This window comes from Penicillium solitum, assembly GCF_028829755.1.
Source record: "Penicillium solitum strain IBT 25940 chromosome Unknown utg000001l_segment0_segment0, whole genome shotgun sequence".
NCBI classification, from domain to species: domain Eukaryota; kingdom Fungi; phylum Ascomycota; class Eurotiomycetes; order Eurotiales; family Aspergillaceae; genus Penicillium; species Penicillium solitum.
In genome coordinates this window covers 3,300,475-3,318,872 of record NW_027072121.1, presented here as the reverse complement: position 1 = coordinate 3,318,872, position 18,398 = coordinate 3,300,475, and the positions used below count along the sequence as shown (strand labels likewise).

The 18,398-nt window shown below is 49.3% G+C and overlaps 8 protein-coding genes across 8 annotated transcripts; 4 read left to right on the top strand and 4 right to left on the bottom strand.

Annotated features, from left to right (window-relative positions):
* Window positions 1-320: 320 nt before the first annotated feature.
* On the top strand, window positions 321-1,272 carry N7455_001279 (oxidoreductase, short chain dehydrogenase/reductase family; the record flags this gene model as incomplete). Its single annotated transcript, XM_040951479.2, has 4 exons — window positions 321-368; window positions 431-726; window positions 832-1,132; window positions 1,183-1,272. The coding sequence occupies 4 exons, from the start codon at window positions 321-323 to the stop codon at window positions 1,270-1,272; spliced, it is 735 nt and encodes a 244-aa protein (XP_040817556.1).
* A 160-nt stretch (window positions 1,273-1,432) lies between these two features.
* On the bottom strand, window positions 1,433-2,107 carry N7455_001278 (uncharacterized protein; the record flags this gene model as incomplete). Its single annotated transcript, XM_040951143.2, has 3 exons — window positions 1,433-1,518; window positions 1,575-1,907; window positions 1,957-2,107. 3 exons carry the CDS (start codon window positions 2,105-2,107, stop codon window positions 1,433-1,435), a joined length of 570 nt encoding a protein of 189 aa, XP_040818608.2.
* A 296-nt stretch (window positions 2,108-2,403) lies between these two features.
* Window positions 2,404-4,128, top strand: N7455_001277 (putative endo-1,3(4)-beta-glucanase; the record flags this gene model as incomplete). Its single annotated transcript, XM_040951427.2, has 2 exons — window positions 2,404-2,408; window positions 2,724-4,128. 2 exons carry the CDS (start codon window positions 2,404-2,406, stop codon window positions 4,126-4,128), a joined length of 1,410 nt encoding a protein of 469 aa, XP_040818014.2.
* A 596-nt stretch (window positions 4,129-4,724) lies between these two features.
* On the bottom strand, window positions 4,725-10,068 carry N7455_001276 (WD40 repeat domain-containing protein; the record flags this gene model as incomplete). Its single annotated transcript, XM_040951663.2, has 6 exons — window positions 9,965-10,068; window positions 9,422-9,819; window positions 9,236-9,359; window positions 8,872-9,180; window positions 8,044-8,819; window positions 4,725-7,990 (listed from the first exon to the last, which is right to left on the bottom strand). The coding sequence occupies exons 2-6, from the start codon at window positions 9,816-9,818 to the stop codon at window positions 4,725-4,727; spliced, it is 4,872 nt and encodes a 1,623-aa protein (XP_040818015.2). The 5' UTR covers window position 9,819; window positions 9,965-10,068.
* A 1,830-nt stretch (window positions 10,069-11,898) lies between these two features.
* On the top strand, window positions 11,899-13,299 carry N7455_001275 (FAD-dependent oxidoreductase). The gene is made up of 3 exons (XM_040951942.2): window positions 11,899-11,988; window positions 12,098-12,684; window positions 12,798-13,299. Exons 1-3 carry the CDS (start codon window positions 11,960-11,962, stop codon window positions 13,226-13,228), a joined length of 1,047 nt encoding a protein of 348 aa, XP_040817944.2. The 5' UTR covers window positions 11,899-11,959; the 3' UTR covers window positions 13,229-13,299.
* A 44-nt stretch (window positions 13,300-13,343) lies between these two features.
* On the bottom strand, window positions 13,344-15,268 carry N7455_001274 (translation machinery-associated protein TMA46). The gene is made up of 3 exons (XM_040951679.2): window positions 14,876-15,268; window positions 14,243-14,793; window positions 13,344-14,186 (listed from the first exon to the last, which is right to left on the bottom strand). The coding sequence occupies exons 1-3, from the start codon at window positions 14,948-14,950 to the stop codon at window positions 13,742-13,744; spliced, it is 1,071 nt and encodes a 356-aa protein (XP_040817841.2). The 5' UTR covers window positions 14,951-15,268; the 3' UTR covers window positions 13,344-13,741.
* Window positions 15,269-15,886: 618 nt separating this feature from the next.
* On the bottom strand, window positions 15,887-17,193 carry wos2 (Hsp90 cochaperone SBA1). The gene is made up of 4 exons (XM_040951005.2): window positions 17,054-17,193; window positions 16,553-16,878; window positions 16,241-16,498; window positions 15,887-16,185 (listed from the first exon to the last, which is right to left on the bottom strand). The coding sequence occupies exons 1-4, from the start codon at window positions 17,076-17,078 to the stop codon at window positions 16,120-16,122; spliced, it is 675 nt and encodes a 224-aa protein (XP_040818384.2). The 5' UTR covers window positions 17,079-17,193; the 3' UTR covers window positions 15,887-16,119.
* A 442-nt stretch (window positions 17,194-17,635) lies between these two features.
* N7455_001272 (ESCRT-III subunit protein VPS24) lies at window positions 17,636-18,398 on the top strand (the record flags this gene model as incomplete). Its single annotated transcript, XM_040951302.2, has 2 exons — window positions 17,636-17,683; window positions 17,748-18,398. The coding sequence occupies 2 exons, from the start codon at window positions 17,636-17,638 to the stop codon at window positions 18,396-18,398; spliced, it is 699 nt and encodes a 232-aa protein (XP_040818147.2).

Genomic DNA, 18,398 nt, shown 5'->3' with positions numbered 1-18,398 from the left:
GTTAACTACTCCGTAAAGCTGTCACATTTCACGAACAACTTAGTTTCCCCAGGCTCCAGGGCTAGACCTCGGAATGGGCCATGAACAGGATTATTCATCTAACAATGGTCTAATTTTCACTTGGATGTTATCTTTGCGGGGATACACCAGTCCCGTTCTCTGCAGATGATATCATCTGCGGATGTGATGATCAATCCCCGCTGCATTTCTAAGCTTCGGTGATATCTTCCGGGCCGACTGCCATTATTTAGTTGTTTAGATTCCCTTATTTCTCCCGGACTTATAAAACCATATATACTCATATACTTCGCAAGTTAAATATGGCTTCCAAGGCACTCGCGATCATTGCTGGCGTTGGCCCCGGCACGGTACGGTCTATATCTTCTCCCCTGGCTCCATATAAGGCAGAATTGGCTGACGAAAAAAACAGGGCGCCTCAATTGCCAGGAAATTTGCAAAGTCTTACTCTGTTGTAGTTCTGGCTCGAAACCCAGACAACTACAACCCAGTTGTTCAAGAAATTAATTCCAGCGGCGGCCAGGCCATCGGCATCAGCACCGATGTCTCCGACTCGAAGAGCGTCAATGCTGCATTTGACAAGATTCAAGCAGAGTATCCTTCCTCCAAGGTAGCTGCTGCTGTTTTCAATCCAGGTGGCGGCTTTGTGGTCAAGCCATTCCTCGAGCTGAAGGAAGAAGATTACTCGAATGCACTCAAGTCACAGGCGTATGTAATGCTGTTTCTTGTACCCACCTGATCCACTTCACTCCAAGATTAATATAGTTCGCATCATTCTTGATTATTTTGCTAAATTGCTAACTCCCATATTAGACAGGGCGCCTTCAACTTTGCCCAACGGGCTATTCCGCTGCTCCTAGAAGCTCGCGAATCGTCGGAGTATCCACCCACTCTGATCTTCACGGGAGCTACTGCTAGTCTTAAGGGTTCGGCTAGGTTTGCTGCTTTTGCTTCGAGCAAGTTCGCACTGCGTGCGTTGGCGCAGTCACTTGCTCGTGAGTTTGGGCCGCAGGGTTTGCATGTCTCGCATACTATTATCGATGGTGTCATTGATATTCCTCGCACCAAGGCCTGGGTATTTGAACACGAAGATGCCAAATTAAGCCCTGACGCTGTAAGTTTGGCTGCATTGGTTACTTTATTTCGGACACTCACTAGTTATAGATTGCGGACTCATATTGGTATTTGCATACTCAGCCACGCACGACTTTCGCGTTTGAGTTGGACTTGCGACCTTATATTGAGAAGTGGTAGAGCGCTTCTCGAGTCTTTCTGTCTTACGAGACAGAACAAAGATAGTCGAGTATATGCATTTAATGAGATTGTTTTGTATTAAAGACTGAGATTCAACTTGAATTAAACTTGAAATTATATACAGCTTTCCGATCTGATTTGAAACATATACAAAGTACCACTAGGGTATCACTGATTTTAAACGATAGATGCCATGGACGGTGGTGTCTGTCTTGCCAAGATCTTTGCGCTGCTTGTGAACGCACCCTTTTGACAGGTCAGCCTAGGAGTGCGTTATAACGACGATATCGTGAGGTACTTACCCATATACTCGAGCGCTTGTGGAACCCCTTCGCTGCCACTGTTCGGTCTCTTGGCCTCCATGATAATAACGTTCAAGTCGAGGTCTTTCTTCTCTCCATGCCAGATGCCATAGTCAGGACGCCCCGACAGCGTCCGTGTCTCCACATCCCATTGTACAGGGCTATACGCCCATATACGCTCCGTCTGAATGTTCAAGTGTCTCGTAGATTCGTTAGAAGACGACAATACCAGATCGTAAGCGCAGACAAGGAGGAGGTTAAGCTTGCAGCGGATGCTAGCTTCGTTTGCGCAGCTAGTGCCATGAGCGCGGTCCGCTTTTTCCAACCAAAGTTCTACCTGAGGTTAACTGATTTCTTTGTACAATTCATCGGGCTAACATACTGAGATCTTGCGGAACAGAGATAGGCGTAAGAGAGTCGAACTCATCATCCACAACCAGAGTGAGACCAGGGATCTTCTCGATTTCTAGCAGACTCAGTGAGGTCACTACGAGGGACTCAGGCTTCTTAGGAGCCTCCGGGATCCTTACCATCTCTTAGGTATCAATTTTGTTTGCAAGGAAGTGGCGAGTAACCCGCTGGAGACCGGAAACAGTGGATATAAAGCAGAGAAGGCTGGGGGTGGTTGAAGAAGAGAAGAGAAATGAAAGTAGGAAAACGAAATAAATAGCTGTAGAAGGAGGTTGTTTGTTGAGAACAAAGTGAGAGCAAAGTGAGAAGAAAGTGAAAGGCAAATAAAGTAAAATTAATGTAGACTTGAATAGATACATACTACATATCGAGTCATTAAGTTTGTGGAGATGTAGATGTATATCTAGGGCTACTAAGTATGCCGTATCTAGATTCAGCAAAAGGCCTTCGATCTCAACAGCAGAGACAGACCTAGAATACTACTGCTGAACTTATTAAGTAGACTTGTCGGATTTCTTAGTCTCTTCCTTAGCTTTTGTAACTTAACCTCTTCAGCAACTCAATATCCGTCTCGCATTACACTCTTTTCATAAATATCGAATATTGTTTTCCCACTCGCATCGTGGTCCACCACACTCAAGTGTGCTCTCGACTAGTAGAAGTCTACTGGCTTAGACAGTAGAACTGATAGTTAAAATTATGTAGAAAGCCTATCCCCATGGGTTTGGGAGCTAATAGACTGACCTTGAGTAATGGCGGATGGATAAGGTTTTATGCAAATGCTGAGTCAGCGTGTAACGTCACCGTCTGGGGTGATTCCAGAAAACGGCACAGCCAAGCTCACCCGAGCTCTCACCTATCACCTCAACTTTCCTCAACACTCGCCGTACCCACCATGAGCTCCGACGATGCCTCGCCGCAGGCAGGACAGCAGTATAACAACAATTCCTCAAACGACTCCCCCCGAGCCCTCTCTGGCCACAATCCCGCGATTGCGAAATATAACAGGGTCCAACTCCGACCAGAGTCAATTGTGAAGCCTGATCTTTTCACATTGTACTTTGGGTTTTTCGGCACGGCAGCCTGGACAAAAAGGGTCGCGACTACAGTGAACGAGCGAGTGGAGAACCACTACGTGCTGACAGAACGATCCCCTACCCAAGATGAATTCGATGCAATTGTCGAGCACGGAACGCGATGCCTGTACCAGGGACGGACGGGCATACCTATCAGCTCATTCCTCGGAACAGCATTGCTCTACCGCCAAGCACGCAAGTCACCACTGTTCCCGCGCGATCCCACACCAGCCGCACTGTTCAGCACGCTGCGTACCATGTGGGCCGATACCGCCCTCAGAGGCAACTTCGGATCAGCGGCATTCAAAATGATCTTCATCATGACTCTCGGCAGCATGGCATCCAGCGCTTATGCCGTTTCCAAAGATGCTATGCACATGTTGACGGACCCGCGATTGAAAGGGTTTATCGAGGACGTGCGCAAGGCGAAACCAGAGGACGTGCGAAAGCGCAAGATCCAGGCTGCTAACGAGCGTCTTCGCAGCATGCGCAGTGGTGAGCAAGATGTCGGCTCCCAGATCATGGGCACGACTAGTGGATATGCCAGCGGCGAGTACCAACAGGAGCAGCCGTCTGATTCTTCCCCACAACCAAATTCTTACTCTGAATACGTGAACTCGAATGACACCAAGGGGAACTCTCAGTCTGCTTCATATGAGTCGCCTACGTCGGATTTGAATGCTGGTGCGATATGGGCACGCGGTAGGAATACTCAGCCCGAGTCGAAATCGGGTTTGGACTTCATGGATGAGGACGATGCTAGCCCCACAGCTGTGGAGTACCGGAATACAAACATTGATGGATCATCGACTACTGGTAGTGCTTGGGACCGGATAAGACGACAGAATGCCGCAACACGCCAGCCTCGACAGCAGCCCAGCATGTCACAACCTTCACCGAACCCTTACTCCTCCTCTGCCGAGTTTGGCCAGAGTGACCAAGAAAAGCATGACACCACCCAGAAGACTGAGAGAGATCTAGCACAGGCAGAGTTTGATCGGATGATTGATGCGGAGAGGAACACTGGTAGTGAAGGATCACCTCGAAACCGTGGTTGGGGATCTTGAGGATCTCTCGGACCTTTTGTCTATTTATCTTTGCATGTACGACTATATCATTTTCAGCCTTTGAACATCTACTTCCATATCAAGACATCTTCAAGAAACAACCGATACCGTTATAATTAAGCCTTTGCAGGCATATATGTTTAGCTATGGTGACCCTGATCAAGAGAGTATGAACCGATGGAAACGAGATTTTTAGAGACATCGCTGCCTGCAATCTTGAAAAGGAAAATATCAGAATCAGAGACTAGGAAATTGTGCACTCAATCAACCATAGGATTAAGGCTGATGACAGGATATGGTATTTGGAATATAACTTAGGGCATATAACTCGGAAAACATCAAACAAGCAGAACGAGAGAGGGTATGAGCCCTTAAACAGGGGTAATATCAAATAAAAGCGATGGGCAATAAAAACATGATGCGTGATGCGTTGAAATCCAGGACATAGCAATTTCATGATAAAAACAAGAACAATAAAAAAAAAGGGGCTCATGATGCAAAAGAGAGGAGAGAAGAATAATAACATAGACCAGCAAAAGATATATAAAAAAAAGGGACACCTCATTGTCGTCGACTAGTTAAGCCCTAACGAGGGCTTAAACATAGTTCGGACCCGGCGCGACATAGCTCTGACTCGGAAGAATATAGTTCGAGTTCGACCCAGCAACATGCGGGTTCAGGGTTTCATAGGGAGCCATCTCCGCCTCATGAGCCTGTGTCCAAGGCTCGACACTGCGACTGTTGTTGCGCATGCGAGTCAAGCTGCGCAGCTTGTTCGTGAAGCTCTCGTTTGAGCTACGGTTTCGACGATGGTCAAAGGACATACGCTGACCACTCGACTGACGAGAGTCCATCCCATGACCGCCTACATTGAGGGCTGGGGCAGCAGTCATAGCGCGAGGGAGAAGACGGCCGAGATCTTCGTTGTTGTCGATGGCGATGTCGATTGTCGCGGAGGACTCGCGGGGCGAGACGGGCGTTGCGGAGAATGGGAATGGGGGTGGTGGGGGTGGGGTGTTGAGATGCTGCAGTTCTGGGAGGATGGGTGGCGGTGGTGGAGGGGGAATTGTCTCGTACTGCGATGAGGGTTCTCTCTGCATTGCATGCTCGATTGTCTCTTCGATGCTCACTTGAACGTGGGGGGAGGTGCCGGAGACGAAGCTGCCTGAGCTGGTGCGGTTATGGCCTTTCGCGCGGCTTCGGCTACTGGACCGGCTCCGGGGGAGGGCTGGGTTAAACCGGGGATGCATGGGGAGGTCGTTGGGCATGGAAGGGGCGTTGTATTGTCCTTCTGGTACAGGGACAGACATCGATCGTCCGATTCTCTCGGCATCTCCTTGATACCGGGCATTGCTAAGGAACATACTGTTATCCGTGGGGATTATGGGTACAGAAGGAGGTCGCTCTTCGTCTTGTCCGGTTCCTCCGTACTTGGGATGGCGCATAGCTCGAGGAGTTGCCGGAAGTCCACCAGGCATTCCGGAACGTGAAGAGTTTGAGTCAGAACTGCTGGGATAGTCGATAGATACTTTGTTTTGGGGCACCTTGTTCCGCGATGGAGCCCGTTGGAAGTATGAACTTGTACCAGAGAAAGGCGGGGAAGGCTCAAGGGGACTTCTTGCGCTTTGCAGCTCGCCCGGGAAGGGGATGTTTGGTGCTGATGGGTTGCGAGCGAGTGATAATCTTCGTGCCTCTAATTCAGCAGCGGCAATCTCTCTTCGCTTCCTCTCCGCGAGGGTGACAAATGGTGTCCTTGGAGACACAACGTCTTGGAAATCATTAGCCGTCGAGCTTGGTTGCCCATTAGAATACCCATTGGACGTGTCTTCTTGGCCAAAGACCTTGCTGCTCAACTGCTCGGGTACGGATGCCTGCTGCGCCCAGGGGTCTGATGTAGGCCCTGTTTGAATTACAGAAAGACTCTGTGATGTTTTGTGTCTGGTCTCCGGAGAGCCGTCTCTCTTGGAAGTTGTTCCTTTCTCGGCGCGACGTCGACTGGCACTTCGGTGGCGAGATCGCAACCTCTTTTGGTTACCCTCGACAATTCTCAAAGGATTATCGAGATCCTGAGATGATTCCTCTGTGGGATATGCCATAGGAAGAGGCGATGATGGTGATCGGGCGCTGGATCCTTGTCGGTCATTGCTGCGGCCTCGGATTGAGGCATCTCGTTTATCTATACCGACGCGGCTTGCAGTGTGGCGACTTGAAGAGCGCTGGCGGTTCCGAGAACTTGGACCTCTCACCTTGCTAGAACTTCTAGTGCGAGACTTCGACTTCCGTGTTTCAGCTGGCTTTTCAGACTCTGCGGTGTGGTATCGAGCCAGCTCATCAGGAGACATAGGCACCGGCGAGGAAGGAGAGCGCTTGGCGGGCTGGATGTATCGACGCTCACTCATACCGCGGGCATCTCGAGAGGTGTCACGCGGTTGATTGACTCTTGAGCTCTGGCTGGCAGTGTCATCTGGGTTCCGTCTTCCACGGCCCGGGGTATGTGGACGGAACTTCCGCGCATGGTAGTTCGCTTCATCCAGACTGCTGATGTATTGATCAATGCTACGGCCACTGACACTTGGGCTCCTAGCCGAAGCATAGCTATTCGCTGTCGAAGCGGTGCTTTTGGCGCTGGGAATCAAATCGGAGCGGTCCTGTGAATCTCTTTCCCCTTCCAAGGTCTCGATTTGAAGGCCGTCAGGTTTCCGATCTCGGGACCCGTTACGATGATCATCATTAGTGAGAGCCTCAAATACACCGGCAGCTGGTGATGGAAGCCCCTTAATTGCGGCAAACTTGTCTGCCCCTTGCACAGCAGTCTGGGGACTGGGCTTGAGAGAGTCTAGACTGGGGTTGTATTTTGCGGCTGACAAAGTGAGAAGACCGTTATTGCTCTCCTTCTCATCTTGGCTCTGCTCCTGTCCGCTCATTTCATTTTCGGAGGTGGAGCTATACTCATTCTGGCTGTAAGAATTCGACCGTGAAAAGCTTGGAGGGTGCACATCCACTGGTGTCTCTCCTATAGAGGGTAGGCGACGCCGATTAAAAGAAGGGGTGTTTGTTCGAGAAGTCATTGCCTGGCTCAGGCTTTGGATATTGTTCAGTTTATAAGAGCCAAATCCACCAGGGGACATTGCCGACTCGGGAACAGCAGATTCAGCAATCGGAGTGATTCCGGGTGCATTTGTTGGCGTGCGATCATCAGACTTTAAGCCAGGGAAGCGGAACCGTCCTGGCTGTGCTTCAAAGGAAGTAATGAGCTTTAAGGCTGGCGTTTTCAATGTAGGTTTCGAGTTAGATGTAGATCTTGGTCGGACGGGTGGTGGCATATTGGCTTGTGAAGGTTCGGGCGAAGCGAGAGGAGATTTGGCGCGAATCATTTCTGCAAAAGATGAAGTTTGTTGAGCAGATGGAGATGCCCACGGCTCTGATGGTTCTGCTCCCGTGCACATGAAACAGCGAATCGCGAGTTGTTGCTGGGAGTGAGTAACGACATGTTCTCCCCATCGACGAACGAGATATGACTGGCGCTGCCAGTCTGACGGGAACAGGATGCATGTCATGAGGATAGCTTCCATAAAGTGATTGCGAGAAACATAAACCTCGATAGCATCATTGCTGTCCCCGAGACCAAGCAAGATCGCGGCCGAGGTGTGTATGTCTCCAATCTCTAGCAGATTCTGTACGAATGCTTGTCCGACCTTGTTTGCCTGTGCTTGGCCGCTCATCTGACTCAAAGCAAGAATCATCCAGTCGGAGGTTGTTACCTGCCCAGAGCTAATCATCGAGGCCATTTCATCCGTGTTGGTCTCACCAAGCCATTGCATTAATAGAATGGCACTTTGACTGCCCACAGCGTGGCGGCTCACTAAGAACTGTCAAAAGATGTCTCCGAGATAGAGGATACGGGAAAATACATACGCTCATCTGTGATCAGATCTTGGATGTCTCCATCCCACCCAAAGACCACACTCAACATCTGCAGACGAAGATCATCTGTAGTTAGATTCGTCTCATCGATAGGCGGCTGCTGTTTGTAAGGCACATCAATCAAGCGAGCCCGAGTGAATGGGAATAGATCCACAATGTTCTTGTCAGCAGGGCTTAGATGAACCTCATTCCGCAATCGTGATGCCGCCCTCGAACTTCTCACGGATGACATCGAGACTGAAGATGGATAGGCGAATGAAGCAGAAGCCTGCGGTGTATCATGACCACCCGAAGTCATCGAAAATGTCGTAGCACTTTGACCAGAGCGACTTGGTGGAGAGAAAGGCCTCATATTGTACTTTCCAGAGGATGCCTTTGAGCTCACCGATTCCGTCCGACTGCGCGATGAAGCAGGGCTCGTCAGATCTGCCCTCTGTCTGAGACTCTCAATGCTGTTTGCGTCAAATGGCGTTCGTCTGGCCGCGCCTGGTGGTTCTCGGATATCAGGAGCGTCCTGCAAACGCCGTGGGGACATTGTTCGCGCTCGACTGTCTTCCGCGGTGCCAGGCCGGGGGATGATTGGAAGATGTTGCACATTTTTAACCATCGCCGGGTTTTCCAGATCATACTGCTGGACTGAGTGCTGGGGGCCGATGGTGAATAGCGTCGCAGTAGGACCATAGTTTGCGATGCCTCGCACACCGTCGATGGTGGGAATTGGATCGTAGGTAACATGTTTCGTTCGAACATCCCAAGACCATGTTTCTCTATAACCAGATGTCAGTAAAGTCCTAGTTATCCTCCCAAAGGGTTGCGCACCCTTCCAAATATTGCACCAGTCTTCCATTCTTTGACCAGCCCATCCATTTAGGATCAGAGGAGTTTGAGTCAGATCGTTTCAACACCCTAATTACTCGAGGCGACTCTTTCCCTGGTGGTTTTGCCACGCTCCAAACTCGTAGATCACCATTCGATGACTGGGTTGCCAGCATGTCTGACTTCTGTTTCGATGAGGATGCATGCCAAGCTAAGGAAATAATTGGCGATGGTCCACGCGAAGTAGTCAAAGTGTGAAGAATGGTGAATTGAGGAAGTAAAGTCGCGATCAATATAGAACCATTTTGATATCTGGAACCCATTAGCTTCCAAGTGCTGTACTTTAATTCATGTTCATCACACATACCCGATTGCATAAGTACGACAATCGGTGGCGGGCGCAAGAGCTGTGATTGGGTCGAAAATGGTGCGCGCAGAGATGTGCTCTGAAGTGGGAGGTTCGAACAGGATCACTTCACCCTTGCCATTTCCTGTATTCAATCAGCAAATTGATTCAACACCCATAAAATATAAGATGTAGTAATGCTCTCACCAAATGCAACATTGCCATTACGCATCCACGAAGCTATTCGCAGATGATCGAAGGAAGCAAAGCGGGCAATCTCCGTTCCCGTGAAGATATCCCAGACAATCGCCGTTTGCCCTACATCGTAACTGACAACCAATCTCCCCGCACCCCGCTCGCTGACATTATCGACCGATATAAAATCAATGGTTTCCTGGTGACTCTGAAAACGTCGTTCGATGGCCAATGTATCATGATGCAAACATAGGATTGTTGAGCCCTGGGCGTAGAGGAACAAGGACGCCGTCGAAGCGCAGGCCTCGAAACGAGGCTGGACAGCTGGCGGTGCAGGTGCCATTGCTTTGACGGTCCTCAAGGGTCGCAAATCTGTCCCCAAGCTCCTATTCCATGTCAACTCAACCATTCTATTTGCCCAGATGCATGTGAGACAATTTGCGGGGAAATTGGTTTACTAGAAGCGGATTTGTTCAAGACAAAAGTCCCAAATGATATATCTCCAGGACAAGAGGAAAGATAAAAAAAGAGTCTAAACAAGATTGGGCCACTGACCTCTGTTTAAGCCAGGTAGATTTCTAATCGGCCACCCTGAGTACCGGTCAAGGTGAAAGACGGGAATTTCCAGGATATCTCAAAGCACATTTGGGTGGGAGAATTAGCGCCTGACAATGTGACTGAAATATAGTACCTAGGTAGGCGCGAAGATCTGGGCCCTATAAATGAAAAAGGGTGAGATGCAAGATATGTAAGAAATATGCGAGAAGGCGAGAAAAAAAAAAGGGAGGATGCAAGCCGTTGGAACTAGAGAGGGGAAAAAGAATAAAAAAGAGAAATAAGATATTCAAGTGTGACACTGGAAGCAACTAGGAAATTGAAACTCGCTTGCACGTTCATCACATAGAAAGCGTGACGGAGGGGGCTTAAGTTTTGTGACAGGATGTAAGACTGGGGTTCTATATAACGATAATATACATATAAGCAGGACTACTCGAAGAAATAGGAGAGAATACGGAATAAAATGAAGACAAACATTTCCCAAAAAGAGGGGAGCATCGATAGTCGATCCAAATGAAAATACGGGGACTACTAAGTAATGGTTGGCGCTCGGAGGGATTGCTGGGCGCTTTCATTTCCTAACTGGACCATACAAGTGTCCCGTTTCTCGCGTTACAGAGGGACCGGAGCATGTCCCGGGATTAAAAGCACCATATTCAACACATTATTAGCGGAGACGGTGAGATCGAGCCTTCTTGGTGGCTGGGTTATCCTGCGGGACTTGCACCAACGAGCATGCAGAACTCGAGCAAAGGAAAAAGTTAACCAAGGTTAGGTCAATGCAGACAAAGTTCCCGAATCACTTGAAGAAGAGAAGTCCCTGGTCCTTGTACTATCTTTAGTGTCCTGCACGTCGATCACTCGGAGGTAAACCGTCTATTAGTACTCCGTATTCCGTACTTTATATAGTTGAAAGTATATAACCCTAACTCCAACTTGACCAAACTTGATATCTTTCTCAACTGCAAGGAACCGCCCAAATTTCAAATGATAAAAAACTGATATGCAAAATGAAAAGAAAATAATAATAAAAATCCCGATAATGTGATCCGAGACAGCAATGTGATTGGGATCCGTGCTATTGTTCTCAAGCTGCAGCTTCGTCACTTCACCTGGCCAATCACCGTCCATCACTGCTGATCCCTCGGCGCCTACACAACCACCCCTCAGCCAATACCTGCACTCATCCAGCCATTCCATGACCGTCTGAAATCAACTAGAGAATGGCCTAAATTGGCTCTATTGGCCTATAGCAGCCTTGTTCTTGGCTTGAGTTCGGAGAAATGACCGTTCAGAGGTTTCATACTTGAACTAGTGTTTCCGATGTCTATTAATGACGATCTCGCTTTCTTTTTTATTTTGCTTTCTTCCACGAGGCTTATATTGAAGTGCGGAGTACCGCAAAGTGGTTCTGCATTTTGGTTCCTGTGATGTGACAGAAATGCAAAGATATGCAGTCATCCCTGCACAAAAAGGCACCGTCGAATATCCTGGAGCTTGGGCCCCTGTGATAGTATCGGGGGCACCGGCAGAGTTTTCAATCGAGCTTGGGCAATGAGAAAGGACTATCAAGTCGTACTGGATGTATTGGATTAATTCCGATCCTTGAAATAATACAAGTCACAAGAGAAGCCTTAGTCTACATACTCCCGTACATATTCAATGCGGGCCAAGGCAAGATGCAAAAAAAAAGGCACACCTACTGTTGGAATCAAGAGACTATATTCTACGTGCTCTATATCACCAATAATCCCGGAATACTACTACTCCGTATACTACTACCTAATGTTGGATGCCATGCCTTATCTAGACAAGTGGAACATGCCATATCCCGTTATCATCTGATCGCGGGGGTCTTATCGCCTTCCAAGGTTCCCCGGACCCTCTTGACTCATTACAATCTCCCCAGAACAATTGGAGAGCTTGTCTATGAATTGTTTCCCTATAAAGACATTGTTAATCCCCTCGTGACAGCTACTTCCAACTCTCAACATGTCCAAAGATACAATCGTAGTGATCGGGTCAGTCCAACACTCCCACATATAATATCCCCGAACCAATCGGGCCCCTAAAAGAAAGAGAAAAAACAGCCATCACAAGACACAACAATCAGCTGACAATATCAACCAGAGCAGGTGTCATTGGCCTTTCCACCGCACTGTGCATCCAACAACACCTCACTCCGACCCAATCCATCCTTCTCGTAGCCCGCGAGTTCCCCTCAGAAACTTCCGTCAACTACGCCTCGCCATGGGCAGGAGCCCACTACCGTCCGGTGCCAGGCTCTTCGCCACAGGCTTTGAAAGAGGCGAACCAAGCGCAGCGCACATATGAGTTCCTGAAGCGGACTGCGGCCGCTGAGCCCGGCGCAGGAATCAAGTTGGTCGAGGGCGTTGAGCACCTCGAGGCTCCGCCGCCTGAGTATCTGGATCAGCAGAGTGTGCGCAATGTCTACTCACACCTGGATGGGTTCCAGACGCTGGGGAAAGAGGAAGTTCCGGCTGGCGTGGTGTGGGGTGTGAAGTACGGGACGTATGTGATTAACTCTCCTGTTTACTGTGCGCATTTGCTGCGCAAGTTCGTTCTTAAGGGGGGCGAGACGAGGCAGTATACGATTGCCAATGTGAAGGAGGCGTTCAGTATGGCGGAGAATGTGAAGACCGTGGTGAACTGCTCGGGGAGTGGGTTTGAGGACCCGAAGTCATTTATTATCAGAGGTATGTGTGTCTACGATAGGAGCGATGACGATGGTGATGGCGATGATGATGGCTGTGTTTGGGATGCGCTTGGATGCATATGTTCTGAGTATGTGGGTTGACATGTTATCTAGGTCAAACGTGTCTTGTACGTAACCCCGTCTCGAAGACCATTACTCGACAGAATACAGATGGCTCGTGGTCCTTCTGTATTCCACGGCCCCTCGAAGGCGGGACCATCATCGGAGGCACGAAAGAGCCGAATAACTGGGACCCGAACCCGTCGCTGGAAACCAGGCAGCGCCTCCTCGCTAACGCAACTAAGTGGTTCCCTTTCACGCCCGAAAGCGACGGCCAGTTCGATGTGATTCGCGATATTGTCGGTAGGCGGCCAGCTCGAGAGGGCGGTTTGCGCATCGAGGCAGAGAAGCTCGCTGATGATGTGTATATCGTTCATGGGTATGGTGCTGGTGGTCGCGGCTTCGAGCTGTCTCGTGGTGTTGCCGAAGACATCGTAGCCGTGATGCTTGAGAAGAGGCTGCTGCAGGCTAAAGCCTCGCTGTAAAACTATTTATTGGCATTCACTGAGCTCATGCATTGTTTATAGAGAGCATGTTGTACATATTTGGAGTTGATAGATCTTACTATGCCGTGCAATCTGATACATAGAAAAATGAAAGGCATCAGGTTCATTTGAATGAACGAACTTTTTGCTACCAACAAAATAACGAGGTGCTATCAAACGGTATATCGGCCATTGATTCTTCCGTCACATGGGACACACAAGACTCATAAAGCCTTTGTGCCCCCGTGGCTAGTCAGCCTTGACCTTTTCCTCTACGCATGACATTTTTAGTACACACGTATAGAGGTTGGAAAGAAAAGGCGACCAACCGAGCCCTCAGTGATGAGCGAGGTTGCATACAAAGCGAGCAGTTTGGGCAAGCGATTGCAGCGATCACTCGACATCGAGATCCGACCCCACAGCAACACGAAACAAACTTCAAGATTGCATGTGGCCGGGGGAGAAGGATCCTCAAGGGCCCACGAATCTAGTATCGTGAGGATGTGGAGGGACTCAACCCACAGCTTCAGGTGTGACAGTTTCGGGTATACTTGTGGGTATGCTTGTTGGCAGAACCCCACCACCGAGCTTGAGCAGACGTTCCTCTTCCTTCTGCTCACGCAGCCTCTCGGTCTCTCGTCGCATGACTGACAAGTTCCAGGTTCCATCCTCGTCCTCGCCTTCCTCGGCCTCACTATCCTCCTCAGCCCAGTTTCCGCTCTCGAACAGTGTACGACCAGTAGCCTCCTTAGCCTGCTGTGCTTGGAACTCGGCGGCCTTCTTGTCCATACGCTCCTTCTTCCACTTGGCGAAGGTTTCCTCGTTGACGGGCGTCAGCGTGCCAGTCAGCTTGTGACGCTCGGAATCGAGCCAGTCCTCTAGGGTGAGAGTGTTCAAAGGCGACTTGTCCTTGAGGGCCTTCTCGGCGGCTCTTTGCTCCCTGGTCTTCAGAATGAATCTACCCCCGCTGTTAGTATTGCATACGAGGCACACATAAATGGCAGAAAGACATACCCTGGTGGCAAGCTGTGCTTGTACATGCACTTGTTTCCTCCATTTGGACAAGTCCAGAACCAACCGTATTTCTGGTTCTCCACTGCTTCGATGAAGAATTTGCACACCTTGTCGGTGGTTGTGCGTGGGTTGCCGTGTTTGCTCATAACGACACTGCGTAGTTTCTCCTCGTCCCAGTCGTCCATGGTATCCTTCTGCTTCTTCTCTTCTTCGTCGACCTTCTCATCACGGGTGTCGGTGTACAGATCCTTCTTGGCTGCTTTGCGCTCGACATTGGGGTCGTGTGAGAATTTGCACTTCCGGCCCTTCTCACAGTGACCCTGCTTGAAGAAAAGACAGAGGACAGTCTTCGGGTCGACACCGAAGGCAACCTTCTGGACCTGCACGGGCTTGAACAACTCCAGGTTCTCTCTCTTGGCCCGCTCAGCGGCCGCCTTCTCGGCCTCACGCTTCTCTTTTTCGGCGGCCTTCTTCTTCTCGTCTAGGTTCTTGTTGCTTGCTGCTTGTGCTTGCAACTGTTGGATCTGCTTCTTGGCGGCACCACCTTTTTTCTATATTGAAGGTTAGGGCACGTTGGGGTATATCGCGATCGGGCTCGCTTTTCAAAGACTTCGAATGGAGAGTATGACGTACATTTTTCATACCAAAGGACTTATCATCAACGGTGGCCTTCTTCTTCTTAGGCTGATCGACCTTCTTGGGAGGCATGGCGACGGTTGGGCGGACGTGACGTCGCGGATTCGGGGAAGAGTAAAAATGTGAAAATGCGCCTGTGCAGGGTGCGCCTCAGTTCGGCGAGAATGAGATAAAGCAAAGACGCTGATGAAACCCGAATGAATGACAGGGAGATCTGAGAAAGATGATATCGAGTGGGCAAGAATGCCAGGGTTGGTTGTAGAGTGAAATGTTCTCGAAAACGAGGGGTGTGAGAGTGTGACGGTAATTTTTGGTTAACCAATGACGGTGCGGGTCTTTTTTACTCCAGCGTCCACGGGTCTGCGGTGCGAGTCGAAATATCAAAGAAGTAGGCTGATATGAGATTTACATGTATATAATTGTCTTTGTGAAGATTCAATGTTTTTACTAGAGAATCACTGTTTTCTCAGAATTCTATGGTGTACAATATCGAGTTTTGAGCATGTGCTCTTCATATTGACATGCGTCATATGCCCACTAATATTGTGCCCTCGACACCCACAATAGGGCCTCTCGCTATGTAAATTATTAGTACGCCATGAAAGAATGGATGGCATATTGAAACAAGTATATCTAAATAGTTTTACGGTTGGAAGTCTTTTATTCATGTTTATATGACTTTCAATTGCTACCAAATACCTAAAAAAAAGAAGTTATACACTTACGGTGTACATAGTAAAGGCACTTATTGTAGTGAGAAATATCCTAGAAAATCACCTAAATACAGAGGCCACCTAACATGAAGTTGATATTTCATCGCTGTCTTTGAAAACACTAACACCTCACCTCCACGTAGCCGGCACCATGCGGCCCAAGAAGGTTGATCAGCCTAGGAAGAAGCTAACCGCTGAGGCGTCTCCGAAACAACTCCATCTACGATGTACAATTGCACTACCGAGGTAGAGCCACTTGGTCTATAACTCTACATGGAAACCTCTGGGGCTGTAATGACCACTCATCACGCTTCATCAATCATTGGGATGTTTTCAATGAAATAGATCTACTATGTATAAAGGTAGGCCTTAGTTCAAAGCTGCCTGGTCAAAATATCCTTGCAGTCAATGGATGGCGAAAACCCAAGCAAATCCATATTTCAAACTATCATCCCGTAGGCGTCTTAAAGCGCCCTCATTTTTCGTTTCTGGTCGTCATAGATTTCGCAGAAAGCAGGCATTTCACATTTAAGAAATCTCTTGGATCTTGGTGGCCTTCTGGCCGTCGGCCTCTTCGAGCTCAGGAAGGTCCTCCTGCAGAGTTGTGTTAGTAGATAATCACAGATCACCGATAGGCGAGCAAACTTACATCGTCCTCCTCGGCACCTTCACCACCGGGCATACCGCCCATACCACCCATACCGCCAGCCAGAGCACTGAGGTCGGGCATGCCACCACCCATGCCACCCATGCCGGGCATACCGCCAAGCTTGGAGAAGTCGATGTTGCCTAGGCCACCGGCGCCGGGACCAGCATTGGGGTCACCGCCACCCTCACCACCGAAACCGCCGAAGTTGTTGGCGTAGTCATCCTCACCAGCCTCGTCCTGCTCATCCTCGTCGACCCACTGCACCCGATTAGTCAATATCCATCATAAATTAGAACGATCGCGCAAGCATACCTTGTCAAAGTTGGTCTTCAAGAAGTGCATCTTCTGCTTGCTCTCGAGAAGGCGGGGCCAGAACTCCTGCTTCAGCTCCTTCTTTCGGAGAACGAGCTCGACGTCGCGGTCGGTGTGGTTGACTTTAGAGTTCTCGGGGTCGATCTCGGCAAAGAGGTCCAGGGAGACGTTGTATGTTACGCCCTTCCGGGAGATGCCCTTGAAAGAGACATTCTTCTCGGTGATGCTGAGGGTAGCATCGGCCTTGGGAACCTCGGCAGCCTTGATGTTCACGTAAAGGTAGTTGCGCTCAGGGTCCGAGTCGGATGAACGCTGAGCCCATGTAACTGAAAAGAAACAGCATGTTAGCGCCTTGATCTCATTTAGAAATAAAATTGTAGAATTGGCGGAGTAGATGTTTCGAAGCAGTCTTAAACATTGGATAACGTCATAGTAAATTCCATGCAAAATGTGCAGTCCCGCGTTCGAGAGCGGGGAAGCAGTAGAGCAGTTACGACGTACCTTCGGGAGTCAAAGTCTGAGACATATTGAATTAGGGATGGAAAGATAACTGGAAGAATTGAGGAAAGGGAGGGAGATAGAAATCGTGGTCAAAGAGAGGAGAAGAAGTGTAGGAGAAGCTCATTCACGACCTACCTAAGTGCTATGTTGTAGAAACTGGTAGAAGCGTGCCTCAGGCATTAATTATGTGGGACGTCGTATTACGTCAGAGCTGACTCAGTTTCCGCTCCCGGCTAGGACGCTGAGCGTGGCACTCCAAGGTAGTGCCAGGCTTGAATTATTGACAGTCGCATCAGTGTACACTGATCTGAAGACCGAGCCGAAGACCTAGCGATTCTGGTCTTCGAAAAGTATCCTACAATACAGTACCCCGAAGGTTCAAAACTGCGCCAACATAGCCAACGAATTAGCCTTGCCCCGCCTATCTCTAAGACGATGCACCGGGTATGAGCCTTAATCGCTGATCAAAACTCACCCCGGGACTTAAATCATTTGTTGAACACCCCCGACGCTTTTGATTTGCCTGTTTGTCTTTTTCTTTTAATCGCCGCTTTCCATCCCTATTACCGCAAGATTGTATTCATGGAGAGTCTCAAGGCGGTCTTCTTTGGGCCCGACCCACAAGCCCAGGTAGGCAGTTGGTGTGGCTCGTTAATGCCTGGAAATATGACACTGATAAAGAATAATCTGTCAGATGAGAAAATGCAATGCTTTAATACGCACGAATACACGGCAACTCGACCGCGATCTAGTCCGGCTAAAAGCCAGTGACAGTCTGACTCGCCAGCACATCGTCAATGCCTCTAAACGGGCCCAGCGAAATCCATCCCAGGCCAAGCAGGCTAACAATGACACCAAAGTCTTTGCAAGGGAGCTGGTGCGCATTCGGAAACAGACCACACGATTGAATACCAGCCGAGCTCAACTACAGAGTGTGGGAATGCAAGTCAATGAAGCCTTCTCGGCGCGCAAAATCCAGGGCAGTCTTCAAAAGTCAACTGGGATTATGAAGGATGTGAACACCCTGGTCCGACTGCCCCAATTATCTGCGACCATGCACCAGCTGTCTTCAGAACTAGTCAGGGCAGGCATTATCGAAGAGATGGTTGATGATGCTACTATGGACCCTTCCGCCTTCGAAGATGAGGAAGACGAAGCAGAATCAGAGATTGAGAAGATCTTGCAGGAAGTTTTGCAAGGAAAACTCGCACAGGCACAGCCCGTTACGGCACCGCCTGTGGCCAAAATCTCAGAGCCGGAATCTCCACAAGCCGAGGAGGAATTCGAAGACCAAGAAGCCACCCTCGCGCAGATGCGCGGCCGGTTGGAAGCTCTCAAGAGCTAG

Coding starts and splice junctions, on each gene's coding strand:
- N7455_001275 (XM_040951942.2), top strand. CDS start 11,960: ATGTCCAAAGATACAATCGTAGTGATCGG. Junction 11,989..12,097: donor GATACAATCGTAGTGATCGG/GTCAGTCCAACA, acceptor AATATCAACCAG/AGCAGGTGTCATTGGCCTTT. Junction 12,685..12,797: donor GAAGTCATTTATTATCAGAG/GTATGTGTGTCT, acceptor CATGTTATCTAG/GTCAAACGTGTCTTGTACGT.
- N7455_001274 (XM_040951679.2), bottom strand. CDS start 14,950: ATGCCTCCCAAGAAGGTCGATCAGCCTAAGAAGAAGAAGGCCACCGTT. Junction 14,794..14,875: donor AGTCCTTTGGTATGAAAAAT/GTACGTCATACT, acceptor CCTTCAATATAG/AAAAAAGGTGGTGCCGCCAA. Junction 14,187..14,242: donor AAGCACAGCTTGCCACCAGG/GTATGTCTTTCT, acceptor CAGCGGGGGTAG/ATTCATTCTGAAGACCAGGG.
- wos2 (XM_040951005.2), bottom strand. CDS start 17,078: ATGTCTCAGACTTTGACTCCCGAAG. Junction 16,499..16,552: donor TGAAGACCAACTTTGACAAG/GTATGCTTGCGC, acceptor AATCGGGTGCAG/TGGGTCGACGAGGATGAGCA. Junction 16,186..16,240: donor AAGGTGCCGAGGAGGACGAT/GTAAGTTTGCTC, acceptor ACAACTCTGCAG/GAGGACCTTCCTGAGCTCGA.